Source organism: Periplaneta americana, chromosome 6 (assembly GCF_040183065.1).
Source record: "Periplaneta americana isolate PAMFEO1 chromosome 6, P.americana_PAMFEO1_priV1, whole genome shotgun sequence".
NCBI classification, from domain to species: domain Eukaryota; kingdom Metazoa; phylum Arthropoda; class Insecta; order Blattodea; family Blattidae; genus Periplaneta; species Periplaneta americana.
This window is the reverse complement of record NC_091122.1, coordinates 106,073,410-106,098,716: the sequence shown is the minus strand read 5'-3', so window position 1 is coordinate 106,098,716 and position 25,307 is coordinate 106,073,410. Positions and strand designations below refer to the sequence as shown.

The window sequence follows — 25,307 nt, the reverse complement described above, 5'->3', positions numbered from 1 at the left end:
TCCAAGTAAAAACTCCCTTAAAATATCCAGTAGTTAGAATGTCCAGATGCCTTGATCCGAGATCTATGTCATCTGATGAGGATGAATCCATTAAACCCTTTAATCATCTGGTTCAAGAGCTTTCAGACAAAAATCTTGTCAATTCAAGTGAGTGTGATTCAGCTTTACTCCAGATGAAACTGTTTCTTAAGGCAATGAAACCGAATTCTTCAGCATTCAAAGAGTTTTGCAGGAAAAATGAACATCTGGACTCTTTTTTTTTTTTTTTTTTTTTTGTCAACTCACTTCTCTAAGAATAAGCAGTATCAGCAGCAGTGAGAAGTTGTCAGACTTGTTACAACCCTTTCACATAGACAGGCCTCTGTAGAACAGGATTATTCTGTGAACAAAGATATGACTATAGAAAACATGAAAGCCCAAAGTTTTGCAGCAAGAAGATTGGTGTATGATGAACTTAAGTAGTTTGTAATAACAAAGGAGCTACTAGCAAGTGCACGTTCAGCAAGATTGAGATACCACCAGTATCTCGATCTAGAGAAGAAACAAACCAGTGAGAACAATTATTTAGAGAGACAACAGGTAAAAAGTCTGTGGATGAGTTGAAGAAGAAAAAATCCAGACCTGAGAAATGAATGATAATGATAATGATAATGATAATGATCATCATCATCATCATCATCATCAGATCAAGAATTAGACCCTAATGAAGCCATATGTGTAGACCACTTTACAGAGTCATTGTCCAGTCAAAGATCCACAAAATGGTGATTTCCTGAAAATCTGTTCAATTTCCTTCTTAATTTTTTCTTCACATGAAAAATATTGTCAAATTACAGACTTCACATCTCAAAAAATATTCTATTTAAAGTAAAAATCTGTAAATCATGTCTTAAACCAAAAACTTCTTTAATAGAAACTGTGTTTGAAAGAGCAATATTATTTGCAATAAATTATCATAACGTAAGCTGTTTATAAAATACAGTAGTTAGTGGCGTATGTATCACAGATAGGCTTACTTGCAGTACCTAAATGCTGATAAAAAGATGCTGTAACAGTGTAGATAAGAGACATCTTTTAATGCTGAGACTGCCAGTATTCCAAGTAGATGTACTGTTTTTCACGATCTTTCTATATTTTATTTTCTATTTAACATTTATAATTAACACAGTAAATTAACTTTATCCTCAAAATATTAATGGAAAAAGTAAAATATGTCTTTGATGCCAACATATTCTTGGAAAATTGTGACCATTCACACTGGAATATAGATTACAGCAGACAAAGGAAAATGGCAGTGGAAATGTTGTTGCAAACAAAAAGGGATCATAAAAAATTATGACTGGGCATAATTTATTTGACGAAATGTATCTATTTTTGTTGCTACATAATACATACAACGAGAAACTAAGTGCAATTTGAATGATGCACTTTAACAATAACACCACCTAGTGTGAGGTTTTTTGGTATTTGCACCATGTCAAAAAATACAGATACATCCAGCATTTCAGAGCTACATATTGGATCCAATATCTAGGAAGATGGGAAAAAGCAAACAGGAAAAGATTGGATGCAATAGCAAAGAATACAGGGAAAAGCAAAGGGGAACATATCTGTTGGATCTGTTATGAAGATTAAAGAATAGCTGTTAGTAACAGTTTCAACAAATAGGTTTCCATTTCCTCATTCCACATTCTTTGCCTTCCCTACAGCCAATATGCAGCTCTGAAACATTATTTGTCTCTACATACAGAACATTGTGTAAACACCCAAAAACCTCGCACCAAGCTTCATTCAAATTTGGCAAAACTGACAAAAAAAAAATGACCTAAAATGGACTTTTAACAAAGTTCATGTTCACATTTTCTGAAGAGATAGCTGTACCTATTTGGATCCTTCTCCTCGACTTCCAACAGTTTTTTGTTCCAGTAGCTGCTCTGTGTGGGACCATCACGTCTTGCCTTCTTCATTACTTTGTCCAGTTCTCGTCGCTTTGGAGGGGATACTACAACCAAATATCCTATTAGTTTTCTTCAAATAAGGAAATTAAAAAAGGGTAAATATAAAGAGTTCAATCAGGAAAATGAGGAAAATATGATATCAAAGAAGGCTAGGACATTTCTCATGGATTCTTATACCAGTGACAGAACATCTGGAAGCATGAGAACCATTAGCTTTCAAATCTGGAACCATTCCCTCCACTTACATGGGCAAAGAAACTAGTATTCATCCACCAAACATTGGAGATCAGTTAGCTAGTAGTTGCCTTGAAGTGAAGGATCTGAAACCTGTTACTTGTGTTGGAAGTGTTAATGAACAGTCTTTTATTATACATCAGTGAAAATAATTTACATACAATGAAATTAATTCTAGTTAATATCAGGGGCGCACCCAGGAATTTCTCTTGGGGGGGGGGGGGTGGTCCAATAAAAGAACGTCAAGTTACATAAATGCACGCACGCACACACATACACACAAACATACCTCTTTCAATTTCTTTTACAAAACAAAATCCAGTCTTCTTGGCTTTATCTTTAGTGCAGTAACAACATCTTGTGGAGAAATTGTGATATCACGATGGATGTTTAGCAAAGCAAGACCATTTAGACGATCATTTCCCATGGTGTTTCTCAGGTATGACTTTAATCTCTTAAGAGTCGAAAACGACCTTTCACTTGTACTTGTGGACACTGGCAATGTTAGTAAAATCTTCAACAGCTCTTTCACATGAGGATAGAAATCATATTCACATGCAATATACATTTCCCACACTGACTTGTACTATTTTCCTTTACAAAATGTGTTCCAGAGTTCAAATTCACATACCAATTCCTCATCTTGGACACAAAAATTAGTATCTACTTGAGAATAAAACTTGGCCAGAACTATAAAATCACTAGCAATCCCATCTTCCTTGATCAGACACAAAAATTTTGTCAAAATGTTGTTATGTTTAGCAAATCTTGTTTTTATCTGAGACTGCATATTAGATAGGAATGGCAAAAATACAGTCCTCCTGTAATATTCCTCAGCATTATCAGCAGGAATATCGCTGCGGAATTGTGAACGTTGTCCAGATGCACATCGAGGGATTCTAATTTCCTCTCCAAGAGACGTCAGCTGAGCAGAAACCGTCGAGAATATAGATTTAAACTGGTCTTCTGCTGCATCACTAACCTGTTGTAACACTTCTAAAACATTTTCTACATGTTTAAGTGTTTTTTCCAAATTCATATCTGTCTTCTGAAGGTATTCACTTAAGGTTTTTGTTACACAGAAGAGCTTGTTGATTACGTGAAAGGAAATTAGGAATGCAGGCTTGGTCACTGAAGAATGCAGCATATCGGCTTTGGAAGATACATCCTTGTCAGTCCACAAAGAAATGGTTTTCAATGCAGGGAGGACAGCATCCATCAGTTCCATTAATACCATCACAGAGTCATGTCTTTCTATCCATCTAGTAGCACACATTTGGACGAGTTTGCTTCTTTTATTTTCAGGACAAAGCTCTTTTATACTGTTTATTAATACATCTTGCCTTTTGGGAGTGTTGAAAAATTCACACACTTTACCTACAATGCCAATGCAATTCCTGATTTCTGGAACACAACATGCATCTGATATGGCGAGGTTCAAACTGTGAGAAGCACAATGGACATATAAAGCGGCAGGGCATTCTTTAAGAATAAAGGCCTGGGCACCTTGAAACTGTCCACTCATTGCACTTGCACCATCATATCCTTGCCCTCTCATATATTTAAAATCAACATTAAATCGAGTGAGGCTCTCAAGAATTGTTCTAGCCAAATTTATTCCAGTTGTCTCAGAAACTGGAATAAACTGTAGGAATTCTTCTCTGATGCTATCATTTTCAAGGAAACGTACTGGCAGAGAAAACTGTTCAGTCCCACAGACATCTACACTTTCATCAGCTAAGATAGCAAAACATCTTGCCTCATTCACTCTCACCACTATTTGGCTACGAATAATATAGTTACAGGCTGATATAATTTCATTTTGTGTTTTCCAGCTTATATAACTTGCATTTTTTCCACAGTCTAATAGATGGCTCTTTAAGTTATCATCTCCTGCATCAACACTCTCCCTTAACAAAGCTCTAAAATTTCCCTCGTTATGATTTGGTGGATTTTCCAAATCAAAGGGACCGAAGTCCTTATGCCCACATAATGGTATGCCTTGGCGGCCACAAAATATAACAGTTTTAATTATCGGGAGTATCCTTTGAACATTTACATTCCCTTGCTCTCTTCGTGCTTTATCAATCTGCAAAGAAACTGGCAATTCGTTACCTTGTTCGATAGATTTTAATTTAGTGTAAGTATCCACAGAATTCAGGTGATACTGTAACTTTTCATGCCTGTTAAATGTTTCACATGCATGTTTCCAATTGTCAAATGGCTGATTCACTAACCTTCCTGTTGGTGTAGCTTTGTGCATTCCAACCTCTTGAGGTACAAACAAAACACAGTATTTACAAAATGCACCATTTTGTTTGTCTGAATAAGCTAACCACTTCCATCGTTGGAGCCATCTCTTTTGGAAACTGAGTTTTTTTTCTTTCTTTCCAACTGGTTTTACTGGGAACTTGAAATTCTCATTCGGCACCCAAATGGAATTTAGTGTCTCAAATTTCTCCCTTGATGAAAGTACTCTGTTAACAAAAGAACTTATATCTTTACCACTAGAGTCCACATTCAGTAATACCGATGTTGGGGTTGATGATGACGATGCAGATGGTTCAAAAATACCTATATTGGCATAATGTTGTAGGTTAGGTACAGTCTCAATATTGCACTTAGCCACCTTTGATGGAACCGAGCTGAAAAAACTGGTAATTTTATGTTTTTGCATTGTGAGCACTTGTGCTAATACTATTAAGTTAATATATCACATAACAGTTTTCACAATTTCACATTAATAATTCTTCAAGACACAAATACTTGGAAAAACAAACACAGACCAGTCAAATACCGCCAATACTTATTATAATCAATGATAGATACTTTGGCAACACTGACCTCAATCTGCTAAGCAGTGATGACAACGTGATGGTTGAAACACAGCGAGTACAGAATTGTGCATTCTTTGTTGGCTGATGGCACTCGGCTACGTTTTCAGCAGCAGAGCGCTCTAGCTACCAACGATTATAGTAGGATGCCATTAGATGGACTTGACTAGCAGGAAAAATCAGAAGTGTTACGTACTGTACATGGACATGAATCATTTCGGTGAAATTTGAGTAAACGGAATTATATGCTATCAACGCTTAAAAATTCAGTAAAAATGTTATAACTTTGGGGGGGGGGGGGGGTTCCGGACCCGATGGACCCCCCCCCCCGTGGGTGCGCCCTTGGTTAATATAATTATAAATAGTGTATTATAAGAATAACATGTATTGTGCGATTAAGTTAAAAGTAGTGTGGGTCTATATAAAATTAAAACTTACTTGTGATAGTAAGTGAAGTGATGGCCTAGATCTAACATGTATGTGATTTTTCCAAACTTTTTAGAAGCACAATAATTAGTAAGAATGTAGTATTCTTATACTTTTCATTGATTCAAATAGATAGAATGTATAAATAATAAACAGTTTTAGTCTCTCCTGAAAATTTTGGAAAAAAATCACATACATGGTATTAGATCTAGGCCACCGATTATTATACTAATCTCAGAATGAAATTTCTAAAATGTCGCCAATAATATCTAAACTGAAAGGTAAAAAACTCCACAGCCAAACAAAAGGAGTCATGAACAATGTGTTAACATTCATGACAAAAGAAACTTCAGAAAGCATTAGAATTCCATTTTAAAAAGTTCAAAAAGAGGTGGAGAATGCTACTGCCTCTCTCATAGCAGTATGTGAAGGATTGAAGTTGAAGTGAAAAAAATAAGCATGTAGACAGAGTATGGGATTTCAAACTTCGAATAAAAAGCAAAACATTAAACAGTGTGTGTTGGATATTGAGGAATGGGGCAAGTGTGTAATACAAAGAACTATAGGCCTATATAATTTTTATATTAAAGAGAAGCAAGTTTTCAACAACTGAATGTCTAAAACTGAAGTTGGCTGTGTCAATAGGATTTAAAGGTGGAAATACAAATTCGAAATAATTGTTTAACGGAAGAATAGGAAATCGAAAAGCAGTTTTAATCGAGAAATCCCATATTAGACAGACGAGAAGAAATTATCTTACACTTACAGATAAATATACATCAGAAAGATGAAATATAGTGGATGCTGATTATATCATATACTCCATGTTCATCAGAAGCCCTAGACTGACGAAACCAATAATGATCTTTTGGTCCCAGTTTAAAAGAAACAAAGACTAATAATGATCAGATAGGGGTGAAAATGGATTTGTTCCAAACCACTACTTATGTGGAAGGCTCATAAGGCAACACAGGATTATCATCAGATAAACTAACAAAATTACGAAAAATGGGCAAAGGAGAAACATGTTCCAAATCTATTATCCCATTTCGTTATAATGCTCCATACCATAAAGCATTTTTGAAAAAAAAAAAGCGTCAACATTTAACACACCAAAATTAGCAGAAATGAAGAATTGGCTTGATAAACAAGACACTGTATATTGTCAAGACATACTAAAAACCTATATGAACTGATTAAATAAGTGAAACCAAAAAGAGTGAAATATTCTGTGGATAAAATTTTGGAAAATACAGGACATACTTCACTTAGGCAATGTCTCTACCCTAATTTAAATCCAATTGAAACAGTGTGGTCGACTATCAAAAAATTGGTTGCATTGCAAAATGTTTCATTCAGTCTGTCCCTAGTGCAACAACTGTGCCAAGAAGAGTTTAATTCGATGGGCAAAAGTGATTAGCTTCCTCTTTGTGAACAAGTATAAATAATAGTATATTATGAAACAATAAGTACCTTTTCACAACGTCACTGACTCGATCATCAGAAACTGCAGTCGCATCAGTGACGACAATGAAAGTGATTCGAGTAGTGATGCAGATATGGAGAGCATAGAATAGCTGGGGAACATAGATTAGCAGCTGTACAGACGTAAGTAGTCAATGTTTTTAGTTTGGTGTTCAACAAGTCTAAGCTACATCCTGCTCTCCTATCCATAGTGATGTCATCTAAGCTTCTAGATGTTCTGTCGCCAATGTACTAATGTTATTGTCCAGAATCAGCATGGGTGAAGCACACTCATAAAAAATTTAAAATTTCATTCAAGATTTTACGTTCCCGAACCTAGCATTAGATTAGAATACAAAGAACAATCCAGTGACTGACCTAGTGCTCTGCAGACTTCAAAGTAGTTCCAAAAATGCGAGCTCTTAGCTGTCTAAACCTCTACATTCACATAAGCTTCATCGGACTTTAAAAATCTAGAATAAAAGGGATTCACTTCTTTTTCTATCATAGATGATCTGCCAAGCAAAACTGTCGGTTTACAGAATCTTTAATCCATTTTAGGTGTTTTATGTTTAATCTTAACTGTTTGGAAGAACTGCTCTGATCTGGTTCCTTTGTTAGAACCTTTGAGTATCTGCAAACCGTGATAAGTTTCCAGTACTCTACGAGTTTTATTACTAAAATAATAAATTCCTAAGACAGATCTTCAAGATCAAATTAAACAAGTTTCAGATCCTGTCATTTTTTAACATTTTTGTTTAATCTATGACTAGGCCTAATTTCATTTTCTGCCATGCATATCAGTACAACTTTACTCAACAATGTTCAGTCAATATCATGAGCAACTTAGGCATCCCACAACCAGTTTATATTATTCTATAAAGTTCAAGTTGATCAACTCTCAAAGTTTATATTCACGTTAAATCCAATGTAGGTAAATAAATTGTTCGCACCTCTATTTCGACTCAATCTATTTGCAGAGCTGTATGAGTCCATGCGAAGCCGTGATGAGCTGGACTGAGGATTGCGTCGGCGGGAGGAGCTCTCCCATGAGGACATAATGTAGTCTCAGGGGTCACACACTGCAAGAAAATGTCGCACTACTCAGTATTAGCAATAGCACTCATCACCCAAGGCATGTACTTCATCACCAACTTTTGAGGAGAGTGCATGTACTGTATTTCAATTTTAGAGTTAGGTATTCCTCAAATCAAGTGAAAAATTAGTCTAATAAAAAAAAATTCAATTTTCAGTACAGTAGATTTGTTTATATACAAGTCATAGATTTATTCTACTCGTAATATATATATATTACTAAAATAACCCATATTTATGTCCAACTTTTTATTCGTTTATCACAAGTAAATGAATTAGCATGACAGGATCAAAGTAGCATGAACTAATAGTCCAATCATTAGGATTGCTTAAAATTCCACCAATATTAAAATTCGATGTAAGCACCACCATTTGCTGCAATTTTTCCAGACGTGGCTGAAGTTCTATACTGCTCTCACAAGCATTTCATTTGGTTCCCGGCCACACTCCTCTCGTATTACCACTTCTAAAAAATTGACATCCCGAGGTTTTCTGGCATATACTTTTTCTTTAAGGTATCTCCAGAGAAAGAAGTTCAACGGTGTTAAGTCTGAACTTCTTGGAGGCCATTCAACATTACCACGATGCCCGATGACTAATCCAGGAAATGCATTGGAAAGCCATTCCCGTGTTATTATTGCAAAATGGGATGGTGCACCATCCTGCATGAAGAGCACAATGTCAGCATCATCCCAAACATACGATTGGAAGGACAAAATTCTCCACCATGTCAACGTATCTCTCAGTATTCATTGTGTCATGAAGGATGTATGGGCCAATGAGCGTACTATCACAAATGCCACACCATACAGTGACAGAAGGCCTTGCCTGCAATTTTTCTATGGAAAAGTCTGGATTTGTTTCCTTGGATGCCCAGTAATGACAGTTGTGGTGGTTGACAAAACCATCAACATGGAATACAGACTCGTCTGACCACAGAATGTGTCGCAAAAGGTTAGGTTCCTCTTGAATCCATGCTAGTAGAGACTCCGCAAACTCCATTCTGATATCACAGTTCTCACATGACAGAGCTTGCACAGAGTGTGGCTTCCATGCTGTCAATTCATTTCCTTTAGCAACCGTTGCAAGGACCCATAGGATACACCAGATTCCCGCTGGTACTGTCGAATGGATTTCTTAAGACTTCTCTGGAAGGTCTCAGTACCAGCTGTTTTGGCCTCCTCTGTGATCACTGTTTTTAATCGGCCAGCACCCTTCTGTTGCGTAACTGAGCCAGTGCAAATCAAGTTGGCGTGAAGTCTCTTGATGGTCTTGTAGTTGTGTCGCATTTCTTCCTTTCACCATCTCTGCACCATAATCGGGGACTGCCACACCTCCATCTGGGCAGCAATTCGATCATACACAGTCTTGTGGCCGTGGTTAATGTAAGATTTACACTACATTCTTCTGTTACATTAAATATTTCGGACCATACTGTGAACACAATAAAGTAAAATAAAATGACAGTTTCTTTTGTGCTCTTAATGGTATGGAACATGGTACATTTTAATGGTGGAATAGGTCACTTAACCTGATTGGTTTTGCTAAGTACTACAGTGTAATAAAAAATTGGACATAAATATGGGTCGCCCTGTATTTACGTCACAGCAATTCTTTACATGTAATGATGTACCTCACATTTCTCGTATACAGTGCCACCATTAACACATTCCTTGCAATATACATCTACATAAATACTCCAATTTATACTATATACCTTCGTATTACTCACCTAGCCTCTCATTCAATATTTATCCTACATTTCATTTTCTAATCTCTGTTTATTCAATAATCCTAATATTATCCCTTTCTCAGGGCCATCTCGAATATTATATACTACTCTGAACCCTTTTTATCCCCTAACTAATATTCACTAAAATCTCCGTTTCACTTTTTCCTGTACATTACAATATTTTATTATTTACTCTATTTTTTTGTTTTCACTGATCTTTTTTCCTATCTTTCTCTTATATTAACTTACTGCTGCAATGTTTATACTAATTTCTTGTTATCATTTATTCAATTCTCTTAACACTTTTTCTCTATTATTATTCACTCTTCCTATTTATAATTCTAATATAACATGAGTCATCTGTGTCATTAGGAGACAGTGTCATTCTACAACAATGTGAAAATAAAAATGGGTTCGTTAGAAATACAAACTAGATAACAAAACATACAAAACATTGACACTATCAGAGAATCTTAAGAAATATTTTACTGTTCCACATATGGAATGGAATTAATGAAATCAAAACATCACGTATAACTAATTTTATCTTACTGCAACATTTTTGTTACTAAGAAACAAAATAGTATTTTTATCTGTTAACTTAATGCTTATGAGGAAAATAGGAATTAATAGCACCTATCTAAACCTAAATATTTAATTCATAAATTTAATTTAATTTTTTTTTTCCTTTACAGATTTGCAAATACTGATGCCTATCCTAGAAAAATTAATTTAACATACAAACACTATAAAGCTTTAACAATAACATTTGTGCGAGATCGTACGTATTTGCTTGGTTTCCGCACAAAACCAATCCGTGGAAAGTCTAAAATTCCACATTCAGTATTCCCAACCTAACACACATAACAATTTCCCTCTTCTTACCGCTCAAGTGACATATTGATTTTACTGCTTTAGGCTTTTAACATATTATTTTTAGAGACATTCAATATAGTAATAATTATAAATTGGAAACTTACCACTGCAATTTCACCTAAATTGCACTGTTAATTATTGTTTTTAAATATTTGCAAAAATTAAGTAAACTCTACAACTCCACTAAAGTTACTGCATTCGTGATGCAAGTAACATTAAGGAAGCCGTGAAAAAATCAACAAGATTCCATAGACTGGGGAAAAAAAAAAAAGACAGACGTATATCACGGCCTGCTGGAGTACAGTAAACACAGAAAACATTTTAAAGCAACAATGTTGTAGATAGATATTTTTGTTTTGCAAATTTGCCGTCATTGAACAGAAACCAAGATGGAGATTTCATTGCATCTAATTAGAAATTCCTCTTTCAGGTATGTAATAAACGATCTTCGCACAAAATAATGTACGATACACGAGCGGTATGTTTTCTTTCAATTCTCGGAAATTAAAAAAGCTCAACTACGTTTCGCTTTTTCAAACTTTTCCTCGAACATGAAAACTTCAACATACCGCTCTTATATATTACTATTTCCTGTTTAGGACAGTGAAAACTCCTCTACATTAGTTCTCATGCCAACCTTTGTACAAATATTTCAGAATTTTATTGAAGAATTACTCTCCTGGAAATTTGAGGTGAAGCCTAATATTATGTACAAACACACTTCTCAAAGAAAGTTTTAAATGCCTTCAGTGATTTATCACGTCACTACATTAACTATAAATCAAGAAAAAAAGAAAATATCATTGTAAAAATGTTGACTCTCCATTAATTTTAAACAAGCCAATATTTGGAGAATTAATAACTAATGTCAATTCTATATTCTATATCACACTGTAAAACCACTGCGCATTATGGAATCTCTACATGACCCATAAGGTCATAAAGAAAACACTTGTTAAATAGTCAGTTTGGTAAACAAAAGTAAACTCATGTTTGACTCTGTGCAACTAGTTGTTCCTTATACTACATAACAAGATGTGAAACAAAAATGCACTTTATGAACAAAACTATGGCAGAATGCTTTTTAAATGTGTTACATCTGTGTTAAATTTAAAAGTGAATCTGTATGAATTACATCTTTGGGATTGATATAATGGAAGTTTTAATTTGCTTTTTTTATAAATGCTTTCATGGCCTTAATTATTTATTTACTGTTTAAATTAAAACTGTCTGCCTATAAATTTAATTTATTTCTGTAATTGTAACAATGACAATATCAAAACTTTCCAGTCAGTTCATATTACCTTTAAAAGTGATAATGAGTATCACATTGTGGAAATATAAAAGTAAAAGTTTAAATTACTGCTTGCGTTTGACTTTCGATAAGTTCATACTTTCTTTGAAAGCAACAATAAGTGTGGCAATAAGAAATATAACGGCAAAGGTTGAAATTAACTTCTTGTTTTATACTATCTTTCTTTCAGTTGTTACATAAAGTAGCTACTAGTAACATGTCTAAATTTAGTGTGCCTTAACACAGTAAATTGCAAAAATTACGTTAATGCCTTTGGATTCGACTAATGCTACAAATTCTATGCAAAATATGAGAGCAGGCAGTAGGGTAGCCAACTTTTTATAAGAAAAATACGGGAGACTAAGAAATCCACAAAATTGACAAATTATTCAGTTAAGTTACTAAAAAACTTTATTCTATACCTTGGCAGCTATCCTTAAATTATAAGTATTCTGAGATAGATTTTGTGTCACGTAATAGTTGAAGTCGACTGTAATTTGCAGCTTTGGTTTGATTAGATGTGTCGTGCTCCTGTTTCAAACCTCTGTCAAATTATTGTTCATGAGATGAAACGCCCTCTTTGTATGATCGTTACCGCTTGGTATGCTCAGAACAAAACTAGCCCTTTGTTACAAATTTATAACTTTAACAGTCTTTGATTTTAAACGGGTGAGCACTAAAACCAGTTTCTGGCAAGCATTACTTTCTAAACACATTGCACATTTTAATGCATCTCTTGAACAACAAAATTAATCATATAATTGTCATTCACAACAAAATCAAATGTTTAGAATAAAGATTTTTATATTATACAAATATAACGGAGAAAAGTGCTCGAAGAGAAGAAAAATACAGGAGTCAGGAGACTGTTAAAAATTAGGGGCAAATACGGGAGATGCTGAGAAATATGGGAGGGTTGGCAACTTTAGCCAGGCAGTGAACACTGGAAATACTTCATATCTCTACACAGTGCAATGGCCAAACACGAAAGAATCCCTTCATGGAAACTGAAAAATTCTATATTAAGACAGGGTTTGGAGAAGTATACCAACGAATCTGTGGTTACTGAGTCATCTTTGCGAAAAACTTACTTAAGTTAAATGAATATTACGATTCCTTAATGAAAGTTATTCAATACAAAATGAAAAATAAGAAGATCTGGATCTCAATCAATGAGTTGCCCGATCCTACAGGTTGCTGTATTGCCAATGTCAGTGTTGGACCATAAAATCCTTGTACAGAAGCACTCCCGCTTACAACAGAATGCCTGGAAAGGGTTAACAGTATAACTACCTCACAGTTATTCAGCAATTCATTGAAATTAATGTGGCCAGAAGAAATTAACCACACGACAACATGTTATTGTTTGTTACTCAAGCCATATATGAACGAGGTTGGAAAAAATTTGAAAGTGTTATTTTCAAACACGCTTCATGTGACCTGTATAGCCCACAGATTCCACAGGGTGTCAGAAGAGGTGCGATGCTTGTTTCCAGATGTCGACAAATTGGTTTCCAGTATTAAGAAAATCTTTCTGAAATCCCCATCATTAATTCAGACATTTAAACACATTGCTACAGGTGTAGTTCTACCTCCCAAGCCTATCATAACAAGATGTGGAACATGGATTTCAGTAGTAGTTTACTATGCTTCAAATTTCATAAGTGTAAGTAAGATGGTCAGCATCATCGATCACAGCAGCTAAGAAACTTCTGGGATCTACGGAGATGAAAAATGATGTTTCATTGCAGTGGAGTTGGGTTTCCTACCAGAAGCGGTCACTCAACTTCAAGAAAGAGAACAGCCTGTGGACTTCAGTGAAAATTATGGAAGATACAATGCAATGATTAGACAGTGTTCCAGGGGAAAAAGGGTTTATTGGTAAGGGAAAAGTGTAACAGAATGTTTTCTCAAAATTATGATCTGGACAAACTTAAAAAAAAATTTCAAAATTCTACAGAGGGACAGTTCTATTGAAGTTCTGTTCCTGTGCTTCCGATGTGGATGTTGAGAGGTCATTTTGTTGTATGAAAACTGTATTATCTGACAGGAAACAGAACATGACAGTAGGAAACTTAAAAAAATAAATAAAAAAAAAACATTTGGTTGTAATGTGTAACCAATAAGCCAATACAATTTCATAAAACTTTGCTGTCAAGTGTAGATAGAAACATTTTTAAACTTGAAAATTACAACAAAATATCCACCACAATGTCAACACAAATATGCCGATTGATTAAACAGATAAATAATAAAAATATAAGCCTAATACTATGTTTTCCTTTGTTATCTTTTTTTTTTTTTTTACCTATTTTAGTTTTTCCTGCCTATTTTAAAGATTTATAATGGCTGAATTTCTGGTCTTTGCTCATGAATATCATGCAATCACAAGGACTACACGAGCAGCTATGATGGATTTTCTTCACAGTCCTCATATTTGTGGTCTATAAGTGTAATTTGTTGAAGTGTTGCATCATATGTCACTTAAGACAATTTTGCAATATTTACGTAATCTGTAATATCAACCTGTCTTTTCAGAGTCAGGAAAGTGTTATGTATTACTGACTTTCATTCACTCATACAAGTGCTGTTTTTCAATGCATTGTATTATTCCATTTATGTTTCGATGGGATTTTCTCAATTTTCTATGAGCATTCATCTCATTTCCGAGTAAATCCCAACATTTTAATTTTTCATGATGATGATGATTTTCCCTGGATTTTGGTAGTCACATAATTTCCCATCTTGCTTCTTCTTTTTTTTTTTAGTAGGTTATTTTACGACGCTTTGGTTATTTAGCATCTGAATGAGATGAAGGTGATAATGCCAGTGAAATGAGTCCGGGGTCCAGCACCGAAAGTTACCCAGCATTTGCTCATATTGGGTTGAGGGAAAACCCCGCAAAAAACCTCAACCAGGTAACTTGCCCCGACCGGGAATCGAACCCGGGCCACCTGGTTTCGCAGCCAGACGCGCTGACCGTTACTCCACAGGTGTGGAATCTTGCTTCTTAATATAGGCTTATGTTTCATTATTATATTCACTAAGATTACATTCTCCTTTAACTAGAGTTTCATAGTTAGTTCACTGCTATAAATTTCTGTATGAGATATTACCCATTAGAAAAAAACAGCAACTAGTCACACAAAGTCAAAGATGAACACTTCTGTTGCTTATCCCAATGCACTAAACTTCAGAGACAAAATTTCGAATCATTATAAAATTACCAATGCCTTACTTGTTTACTTATACTCAATAATAAACCTATAATAGCATGGCGAAACCTCTCACATTTATTGGACTCTTTGTGGAACTTCTCATATTAACAACCTTTAGTTGCAGAGCCATTCTGATTTTTTAATACATTATTTTCGAAAAGATTAGACGTACGGTACACTTATAAACACAAATCATTACTTTCGAAAAATGTCATTGTCACCACCACTACCACGACTATTCTATGTAGTTCTTTTTATTTAAAAAAATTTATTTTGCTGTTTCAATTATCTTTCTTATGGACAAAAATAGAGAATGATTGTTTTCACTTCATCATAATTTCAAATTAAACTCAATCATTCCCAACATACAACTCCAAATTTCGATTTAAGAAACCATAACAATGAAATGATGGGAGCAACAGTAGCCTGTCATAACTAACCAGACGTGGAGAATGAAAAAAAAAACTGTTCTGTCTAAACTTTATACATTCTCTACCCGTTTTCTGCCAACCTTGTCAATGAAACACATTTATCCTGCAAACTATTTACTTTCCTGTGAGCAGTTTATGAAATTTCTCATATGGGTATCTTCATTATGAAAAAATAGGTGTATCATGCAATGTACATTAGCATGGCAGAACCTACCAATAACAACATAGTCCACTGTCCATGCTGGGCCTTTTTATTAATTCAGTTTAAAATGCTTTTAGCGAATGGTTAAATAGTTTTCTTTTACTTATAGCTACATATCAATTGTTACGTGCAAAAAAGACATAACTTCTACTAACAAACACTGAACATGTACTGAATGAAACTAAAACATGGCTCATAAGAGCAATGTTGATATTTGGTGACTAGTGCACTATGTTCGCATACTGAGAGGTTTCACCATACAACACATTAATAAGTTACACAATGCATCTTGAAGGAACCTGTGGAACAGTTTGGAAAACCACATCTTGCAGTTAAACCTGATTTACAGTGTCACTCCACTCCTAAAGCCGGGGCTGTTCCTCGCTCTTAAAACAAGTTGATATCCTCCTACCTTGCTTATAACAACACTGCACAGACATCCATACCTCGATTTCTAGGCGCCTCATATCTCAAGGACTTGGATTTCGATTCAAGAAAAGCGTCGCGACAACCGACAACCAAGCGGACCGAACCGAATGGTCAGCAGCAAGCATGACATCAAGCCACGTACACCGGAGCCATGGTGAGATCGGGGATACCCGTCATTCAATTGCGATTGGGGTCAGCAGCCTTCGAAATACCGTGAAACCGGACGCGTTGGCATTGTAACGCGACAAACGGACCGACGGAATGCTGCTGCTGATGACGGAACAGCCACGACGATATCAACCATGATCGTCACGGGTCGACGACGGCTGCTGGGACGTCTCCGACGTGACGAAGTTGCTCTCCATCACTTGAGTGCGAAGGTGAAGAACTGCAGGACTCAGGAACCATTCTGATCTAACCACATTCATACTAATCTACACAGTTCCTGCTCTTCCTCCACAGCAGACGAGACATCCATACTTACACTTCGTGTGACAGTTCTATGCCATGAGACTAGACGCGTATAGCTTCAGAGACAGTTACCGCGATTCACAGAGCTATGACAATAAACATTAGTGATCCACTTGTTCAGAATACACTTCCTTCATGCAAAAAGTCTGGCTGTCGTTACCACCGGATTTCTGTTCTGCACAAGCAAACTATAAATATAGGTTATAGAAGGTTTACAAAATCTGCTGTTATAAACTGCAGTAAAGTTACAACAGTAGCTATAAAATATGAAGACACAATTTCACTTGCAGTTCACATGCAGTCCTACATGGACAGCACAATAATTTTTTCGACTTAACAAAATCGATTTTCCAATATATTGACAAAAGCGCAAAAGCACACTTGTAGCGATGTTGCATGTAGATGTGTCAAAACTTGAGAAAATTTACTAGTCACATAGCACAATGAAGAGTGGATTTTCCAATACTGAGAATGATTTTGTTGTGCCTGGTTTTCTTAACATCCCTTATTTTGTTGTGAGACTCTGTCGGCACCTCATAATTGCCATCACTTTCACAATCACTATTACGGAACACATGTCACAAGCACAATCATGCATACGAACATTACAACATTTACTGCAGTTTAATAAAACCCTGAAGCATATTATTCATATACTACTTGGTTTAACATGTAGACCTACTTTTAGTTCCTCTTGAAATCATGTCTAGAATCGCTAGTAATATATAACTACAGTGATTTTATGGTTTTAAAAGGGCTGTTCGTCATAACCTGTAATTTGACATTTATAAGATTCTGCACATTCAGCCTACAACCTAAGCTGTAATCAACCATAATACGCCAATGAGTCACATATGCCACTTTTGTACTCTCAAAGGGATATGAGTGAAAATGTGGGGTTTTAGGGTTAACACTCCTATGTTATGTCGGTTTTTGACGGTTTAGGCATAATATAATCTTAGAACATAAATGAACTGCACATTACCTTTGCACGTACAGCAAGTCCTCTATACAAAGAACATTAAAACAAGCACACCAACCTTAAGTTGCTCACTGTCGCTCCGTACACTGAAATCTACCCAAGAATACACCTTAAAGTCGTAGGCACTACCTACTTAGAAAAAATAAAAATTATTGTTTTCCACTAAATTTTTGTAGTTCCTACATATTCCCCAAGTAAAATAAAAAATTCTAAATAAATTTTGTCGAGAAAGCGCGCCATCAGTTAAAGTACATAATTATCCACAAAAAATACACGTCACTCAACTTATATGTTATTTGCTGTCTTTATCCGTAAGCTCTACTGTTGTAGACGATATATACAGAGTGATCAGATGAGCTGTGGACAGGAGTGAAAGGGTTTTCACTGTGCACTGCTGACATTCTCACAGCAAGGAATAGTGGGCTGGCAGAGGCGATAACGCAAGCAAGCACATGTTCGTTCTGGCTCATGTCAAGGTTAATGAATCAATCTCCAAGTGACTGGCGAGTGACACAGTACATAATATGGAGTATTGTGCAATGCTTTCTTGTGCATTTAAAGTGAACGTGTGAATAAGTGTGAACTGTATAATGGCTAATCAAATGTTTACTATTGAACAACATGTATATATTTATGATTCATATGTGTTAACCCAGTCTGCCAGCCAAATATGAATGTGGTTTGAAAACAATTCCTGGATGTAAAAATTCTATCACGTACAAGAATCCATAATCTTTATAATTAGGGGCCCTATTTTGTGAATTAAAATCCTCCAAAGCAGTGCTTAAAACATATACCTATAAAGCGGTGGTTATTTCACGACAAAGCTTAAGTTTTCTTTCTTTTTTTTTTTTTTTTTTAAATTCCTAAAACAAAGCAAAAAATTAGATTTTCTCATTTCACAAATGTTATACGTTATTACCAAAATAAAAACACATAATTGTTTCAACATTGTCAGAGCGGAGGCTGGTTCGCCTGTCAGTTAGAATATCTCCATAAACAGAAAATGCCCTCTCACTTTCTACGTTAGTGGTAGGAAACCATAGAGCTGCAAGACACTTCATTGAAAACAACTCATAGTCTTCATGTAAACCTTTCAAGATTTGTATCACACAATCATCACTCTCTGCATTTTCAGATACCTCTTTTACTTGCATCTGTAATGCAATATAACATTGCACAAAATCTTGTTTAGAGAATCCTTTGAACAATGGGATCTTATTTAAGAGTTCTGTCACGTCATCAATTCTTGCTCTAAGTATATTTGGGAGGTACAAAAGTCTGGCTATTGCTCGAAATACATCTCCTGCTGAGTCATCGTTCAACAATTTCGCGAGTTTTTCCACACTTTCTGCTGCTAACTTTTTCAATTTTGCATCGAGCTTATTTTTATTTTTGTATGGACATCACTTTGTTTGCAATGCTTTTGTTTTTCGCATGTGTCTTGGGCCCCAAATTTATTCATATGTTACAATATTTACACATCAACACGTGTTTGTTGAAAACATAAAATCCCTTATCTTTATATTCTCGTGCTCTAGAATACACTATCACAACTTTAGATTTTCCCATTATATATAACAACATTTTCGTTTAAAAACACTACAACGTTCAGATCATGATAGATTACTACAGATTTTACACATACTATTCCCCATTTTAGTTCGGTTCAGATGTCTTTCCCCTCTACTAACACTCTCTATCATCAGCGAAGGGGAAGATGCTACTGTCCATTTCACAAACTTTCGACTAATTGACTTTGAACACAGTAACAAATGTTAATATTAACAATTTTTACCACCAATATGTATTTCGAAAGTCTATACTAAGTGTTTATATTTCATTTTTATTGCTGTTAATATCAACTGACACATTAAAATCTACTCAGAGCAGAAGATAAATGTTTTCTTCATTGCTAGTTGCTACTCTACAGCATACACAATGGGACAATCTGCACTGTGTCGCTCCCTCATGACTTCATAATACAAATTAACATTCCTTAATTTAATTTATTATTAGTTGAAAATATTGTAAGAACGACACTAAAATATACTCAAACATGTAATTATCAAACATCTGTGTGGCTGCATTTCATATTCACTTATAAACTTTATTTAATATTTCATTTTCTTGCGTGTACAGCTTGGGGAGGGGGGGGGGGAGTGCAGGTATAAGAGGTAACAGCTACTGCTCTGTCACTGATGAACTCAGGGCAAGTAGAAGGGGAAAGAAATGCACTCACATCCTCTCAACTTGTATGAAATGTCGTTTACAATGCACTTCCTACAAGCCACTTCCACAATCTACTTCATTCCATAGTTCAAATTCTCAGTATTTCTGTTTTGCCGAGCAATATGGCCAATAGTCATGGTCAAAGAGTAAAGAATTGTTGTGCTTCTGAGGTGCCTTCCATCTTTTGGAAATTTAACAGAATTTAAAATTGAAAGAGTATAAATTTCGCGGTAATTGTGTCGCGTATTTCGCTATTTGTTAGGAGATCATCTATTTCGCGATTATACTCAATTTCGCAATATTTCGCGGGTTCAAAACTTGGTATTATTGGATACATAAAACCAAGATACATTGAAAGAAATGTTAAAGCCAAAATTTCGCGGATATCGTTCATACAAAAAAAAAAAATAGGGGCTCTATTTATAATACATTTCAGGCAACGGGAAGTGTTCAGCCTAAGAAACAAAATAGACAGCATACAGTTCTCACAGAAAAAAATATTAGACGACACTGGTCATTAATTGGAACAGTCTTCTAGAAAATCGATTAGGGACCTTTCACATCAAGTACGAATTTCTTATGGCTCTTTGCAAAAAGCTACTAAATTGTTAAAGTTGCAGCTGCATAAAATAATTAAGACACGTAATGCTTTTCAACAGGGTGATCCTGCACATAGGCGCGCATTTTGTGAGTAGATGCTGAATAATATTCATAATGGACTAATGGACCAATATTTAATATTTTTTTCAGATGAGGCATGGTTCCACCTCCATGGTTATGTGTGTTTGCAAAACAATCGTTATTGGAGTGCTGAAAAACCTAATATCGTTTAGGAAGTATCCCTTCATGACGAAAAAATTGGTGTATAGTGCACCATGAGCAGAGAAAGAATTATAGGGCCCATTTTCTTTCAGAATACAACTGAATATCCCCCCTCCCGGAATAAGGGTATATGTTGCATGGTTTCCCTATGTACTTATACCCTTATTATAGGGGGGGGGGGGTATTCAATTGATTTCCTCACATGTGCATACCATTCTGAACCCCTTCTTTAGAGAATTAACTGGTAGGGAGCGTGATTTCGCATACTTCCAACAAGACTCAGCTATAGTTCATACAGCCGATATTTCGATGTGAGAAACTGAACTTGTGTTTCAGCAGGACAGAATTATTAGTAGCGATTTGTGGCCTCCTCAGTACCCCGACCTAACTCCCTGCGATTTTTATTTCTGTATATAAGACAAAGTTATGGGACATTTCATAAAGATATGCCAAAAATGTGTAGACAACGAAGGCAGCCAGTTTCAGCACCTTTCTTCAATAAAGTTGGTAAGTAAGACACTTTTTAAAATAGTTATGGAAACTTGAATGGTTGCATCACTGCAACTCTACACTGTCCATTCCCCACCGTGAGTATATCAGCAGCACACAGTGAAAACCCCGTCACTCCTGTTCACACCTCATCTGATCTGTGTGTGTGTGTGTGTCTAGACATACAGGGTTTAAATCGGTTTGGCCATATCCAGGAAAGAGTATCTTGTAGGAAATGTTCGTCCATTTTACTGTACAAATGTAGGCCTATATGATGAATGGGGAAAATTTTAGAACACGGATTGCACCTACCAAATTATGTCTTAAAATACTAAAAAGAGTAGATTTGTCTGCATTTGTCGAATGCGCATCATTATATTTACGAAAAGGCACTCTTCTTACTTACAAATGGCTTTTAAGGAACCCGAAGGTTCATTGCCGCCCCCACATAAGCCCGCCAGCGGTCCCTATCCTGTGCAAGATTGATCCAGTCTCTATCATCATACCGCACCTCCCTCAAATCCATTTTAATATTATCCTCCCATCTACGTCTCGGCCTCCCTAAAGGTCTTTTTCCCTCCGGTCTCCCAACTAACACTCTATATGCATTTCTGGATTCGCCCATACGTGCTACATGCCCTGCCCATCTCAAACGTCTGGATTTAATGTTCCTAATTATGTCAGGTGAAGAATACAATGTGTGCAGTTCTGTGTTGTGTAACTTCTCCATTCTCCTGTAACTTCATCCCGCTTAGCCCCATATATTTTCCTAAGCATCTTATTCTCAAACACCCTTAACCTATGTTCCTCTCTCAGAAGGAGAGTCCAAGTTTCACAACCATACAGAAGAACCAGTAATATAACTGTTTTATAAATCCTAACTTTCAGAATTTTGGACAGCAGACTGGCTGATAAGAGCTTCTCAACCGAATAATAACACGCATTTCCCATATTTATTCTGCGTTTAATTTCCTCCAGAGTGTCATTTATATTTGTTACTGTTGCCTTTTATGAACAAAGAATCCTGTTCCTAATTGGTGATTATTGTTTCCTTCCCCATAACACAACAAGTAATCTCCTATTTGTGATATGCCATTCCCATCTAACCTAACCTCTTGTACTCCCACGAAGTCTATTCTATATCTAGCTAGTTCTTCTGCTACTAATGTTACCCCTCCTGTTCTATAAAGACTAGTTACGTTCCAAGTGCCAAATCTCAAAACCTTATTCCTTTGCTGTGGTCGTGCCAGAGAATCAGTCCTATTCTGAGGCTTATTGTAGGGATTCGTAACAAGCTGTTTTTTACGGTGATGGGTTGTTATCCCTTTGCCCAACCACCAAGCTGGAGGACCACCCCTTATCGGCTGTCCAAGACTGCTTATTCAATATATTCGCAGCTACCCTCCATATCTGGAGGCCGTCTCCTCTATCCGCAACCTGAGGATGCGCCATGCCGTGGTGATAGGGACCCACAATACATGGAAGGCACTCTTCAGTGCCAAGAATTTATTTTGTGTGCACAAGGTTTGAATTTTGAAGTAAGAGGGAAAGGGTGCAGTCCGTGTTCTGGAGTTTATCCTCAATTAATTTGTATTGTTAGCTGAAAGACATTATCAAAGGTAATTATGTCTTGTAAACAATTTAAACGTGAAATTTTCAAGTGGTTAAGTTGAGGGACTACTAAGAAGAAGGTCCCTGCATCGATTCCCTGTAGATCTAATATGGTAAATAGCTATAATTAAAATATATATAAAATGTGTTGACATAGAAATTCACTAACAGCAGTAAAAAGTAAGGAGAGAGGAAGAAGAGAAAGGATAGCTAAAAAAGTATTTTCTTTACTATTTGTTACCACATTACAGTACAAGTGTATTTACATCCGTTAGGTTAGTCTAGGCTTTTGACATGCCTTGGAGAAACGTGCACATTCTTAGGCAATTGTGAGTATATGCAAGGCATACTAAAAGCCTAAACTAACCTAACCTATCAATGATTCAAACCTAAGAAAACTCGCTTTTTCTCTGTGATCAGTAAAGAAACGCATGGAAATTATATATATATATATATATATATATATATATATATATATATATATGCTGTCTCTAAATGCCGCATAACCCTTCCACCTCGATGGAGCGATCCTGCATGTCTGCACCTCTCCGCCAGCCACCAATTTCACAGCAACTTTCGACTTCTATTTTCGGTGTGAAATTGGCGTCGACACTCAAGTAGGTAGGCTGTTTTTTGTATATGATATGCATGACTCGACTAGAACCCAAGAATATACGAGTATGCCTAAATACATTTGTAGGACAAGGTAGAGTATCAAGCGGCCACTGAACGAATCACACTTTTATCACTGCCAATATAGCGCCATAAGTAAATTAATTTTCAACACTTTTATCACAGCCACAATACATTTCAATTCTTGTTTACTACATATTAACACATTTAATATTTCACAAAACATACACTGAACAAACTAAATGTAATTATTAAAGTCGCTACATTTTCTACCCGCCATTATGATTCAGTTTCACTAGATGCCACTCGACACGAGTAGCAGGGATGGCAATATATGCAAACGAAATGATACTAAACGTGAGGTATGTTACCATAGGTGTGTAGTATTATGTGACAGGTTACATTTGGTTAGGTTAGGTGTGAATTACAAGATAGGTTAGGTTAGGTTTGATTAGGTGTGTAATATTATGTGAGAGGTTAGGTGTGTAGTGTTAGTACTATGTTGGTGACACTGAAACCCACTCCTCTGCTTCAAATTAAGTTACAGTAACTAAATATGGCCGTTTCTTCATTCAAGCACCACAATTTCTCATATAACTATAAGGTACGTACTTGTATTTGGGGCGGATTGGGTGGGCATACAGCTCTCCTAGTGATCACATGAATTTCTTCTAATCAATACTATAAATCCAAGGCATTTTCAAGGTATTTTAGCAATTTCCTATAGTGTCAGAAACATAAGTAACCTTCATCCTATTCATTCCCATCATCCCTGAACAAACCGCAAGTCACTTTTAAGAATTAATGCAAAATAAGCTTTGTGTGAAAAACGGGCGACATCAAATGTAACTCAGCGGCGTATTATGGCTAATAACCACTTAAACTATTCTTCAATTTTATTCTGAAGTAATCTCTATCCAGGCCTACGTTAAGATTTGATGATGATGAAATGAACTGAAGGAATTATAAAATGAGTTCCCTAAGTATATGTTATTCACCATAGCAAAACATTGTATGAAACGATCGCAACATTATAAATATTTATGTACGTCCTATCTGATAGTGCCCTAATGCAACGGAATCTTCGGTTCCACTGTGCTATTATGGCCTATAGAAAATAACTACAACTTCTTGCATGAATATATAGTGCAATGAATTATACCAAGAAATGTATAAGATTTATATATATATATATAGACTAAAGATGCAGAGTTTTTTAACAGAACAATTTAAAGCTAGGCATATCGCGCTACAAAATATTAGGCCAATGCCAGAATGCTGAAAATATGACAGCCTTCACCGCAATCCACATTATATGAAACAATAAACGTATTACACAAATACTATAACTCTGTTTGATTGTGCTGAAGTACTCGGCGATTAAGACTAGCCAGACTTGTAAAATATTTACGAATTTGAAGGAAATAAACACATTCACTTTAAGATATAAGCCAATGCTTACGGAGGAATCAAACTACCACAATTGTATCACATCGCAATATCCGAGTTGCACTAACAATACACTACATTTCCATTTATACGTCTTCTTGCTTCTTATTGAAGGTCCACAGAAAGATATAATATGTATAAATAAATATTGCAATTACAAATATTAGAAAAGCCTTCTAACTGCACTCGTCTACAACAAAATTACCCACAATTCCCAAAATTCTTCATTTCACAATGGAATATGGAAGTTAACCTGGAATACATTCATTGATTCTGAACGCGTATAAGCTTTCCGCACTACTACTCTGCCATCTGTTGCAAAAATCTCTACTCATATGTTCCCTAAATGATACCCCATACCGAAAAGTATTAATAAATAATTATCTGAGATGTGTATATGAGCTGCACTACACAAGCATTAAGAA

General features: G+C 35.7%; 1 protein-coding gene across 9 annotated transcripts in view; it reads right to left on the bottom strand.

Annotated features, from left to right (window-relative positions):
• LOC138701630 (serine/arginine repetitive matrix protein 5) overlaps positions 1-25,110 on the bottom strand; it is a 57,633-nt gene extending 32,523 nt beyond the window's left edge. Inside the window, exons 1-4 of one of the 9 annotated variants that reach the window (XM_069828722.1) lie at positions 24,896-25,081; positions 16,211-16,852; positions 7,870-7,998; positions 1,882-2,002 (exon numbers count right to left, since the gene is read on the bottom strand). In XM_069828722.1, the coding sequence (XP_069684823.1) occupies positions 1,882-2,002; positions 7,870-7,975 (227 nt within the window). In that variant the 5' untranslated portion in view covers positions 7,976-7,998; positions 16,211-16,852; positions 24,896-25,081. The other 8 variants (XM_069828724.1, XM_069828726.1, XM_069828729.1 and 5 more) reach the window with 8 other exon arrangements.
• Positions 25,111-25,307: the final 197 nt, after the last annotated feature.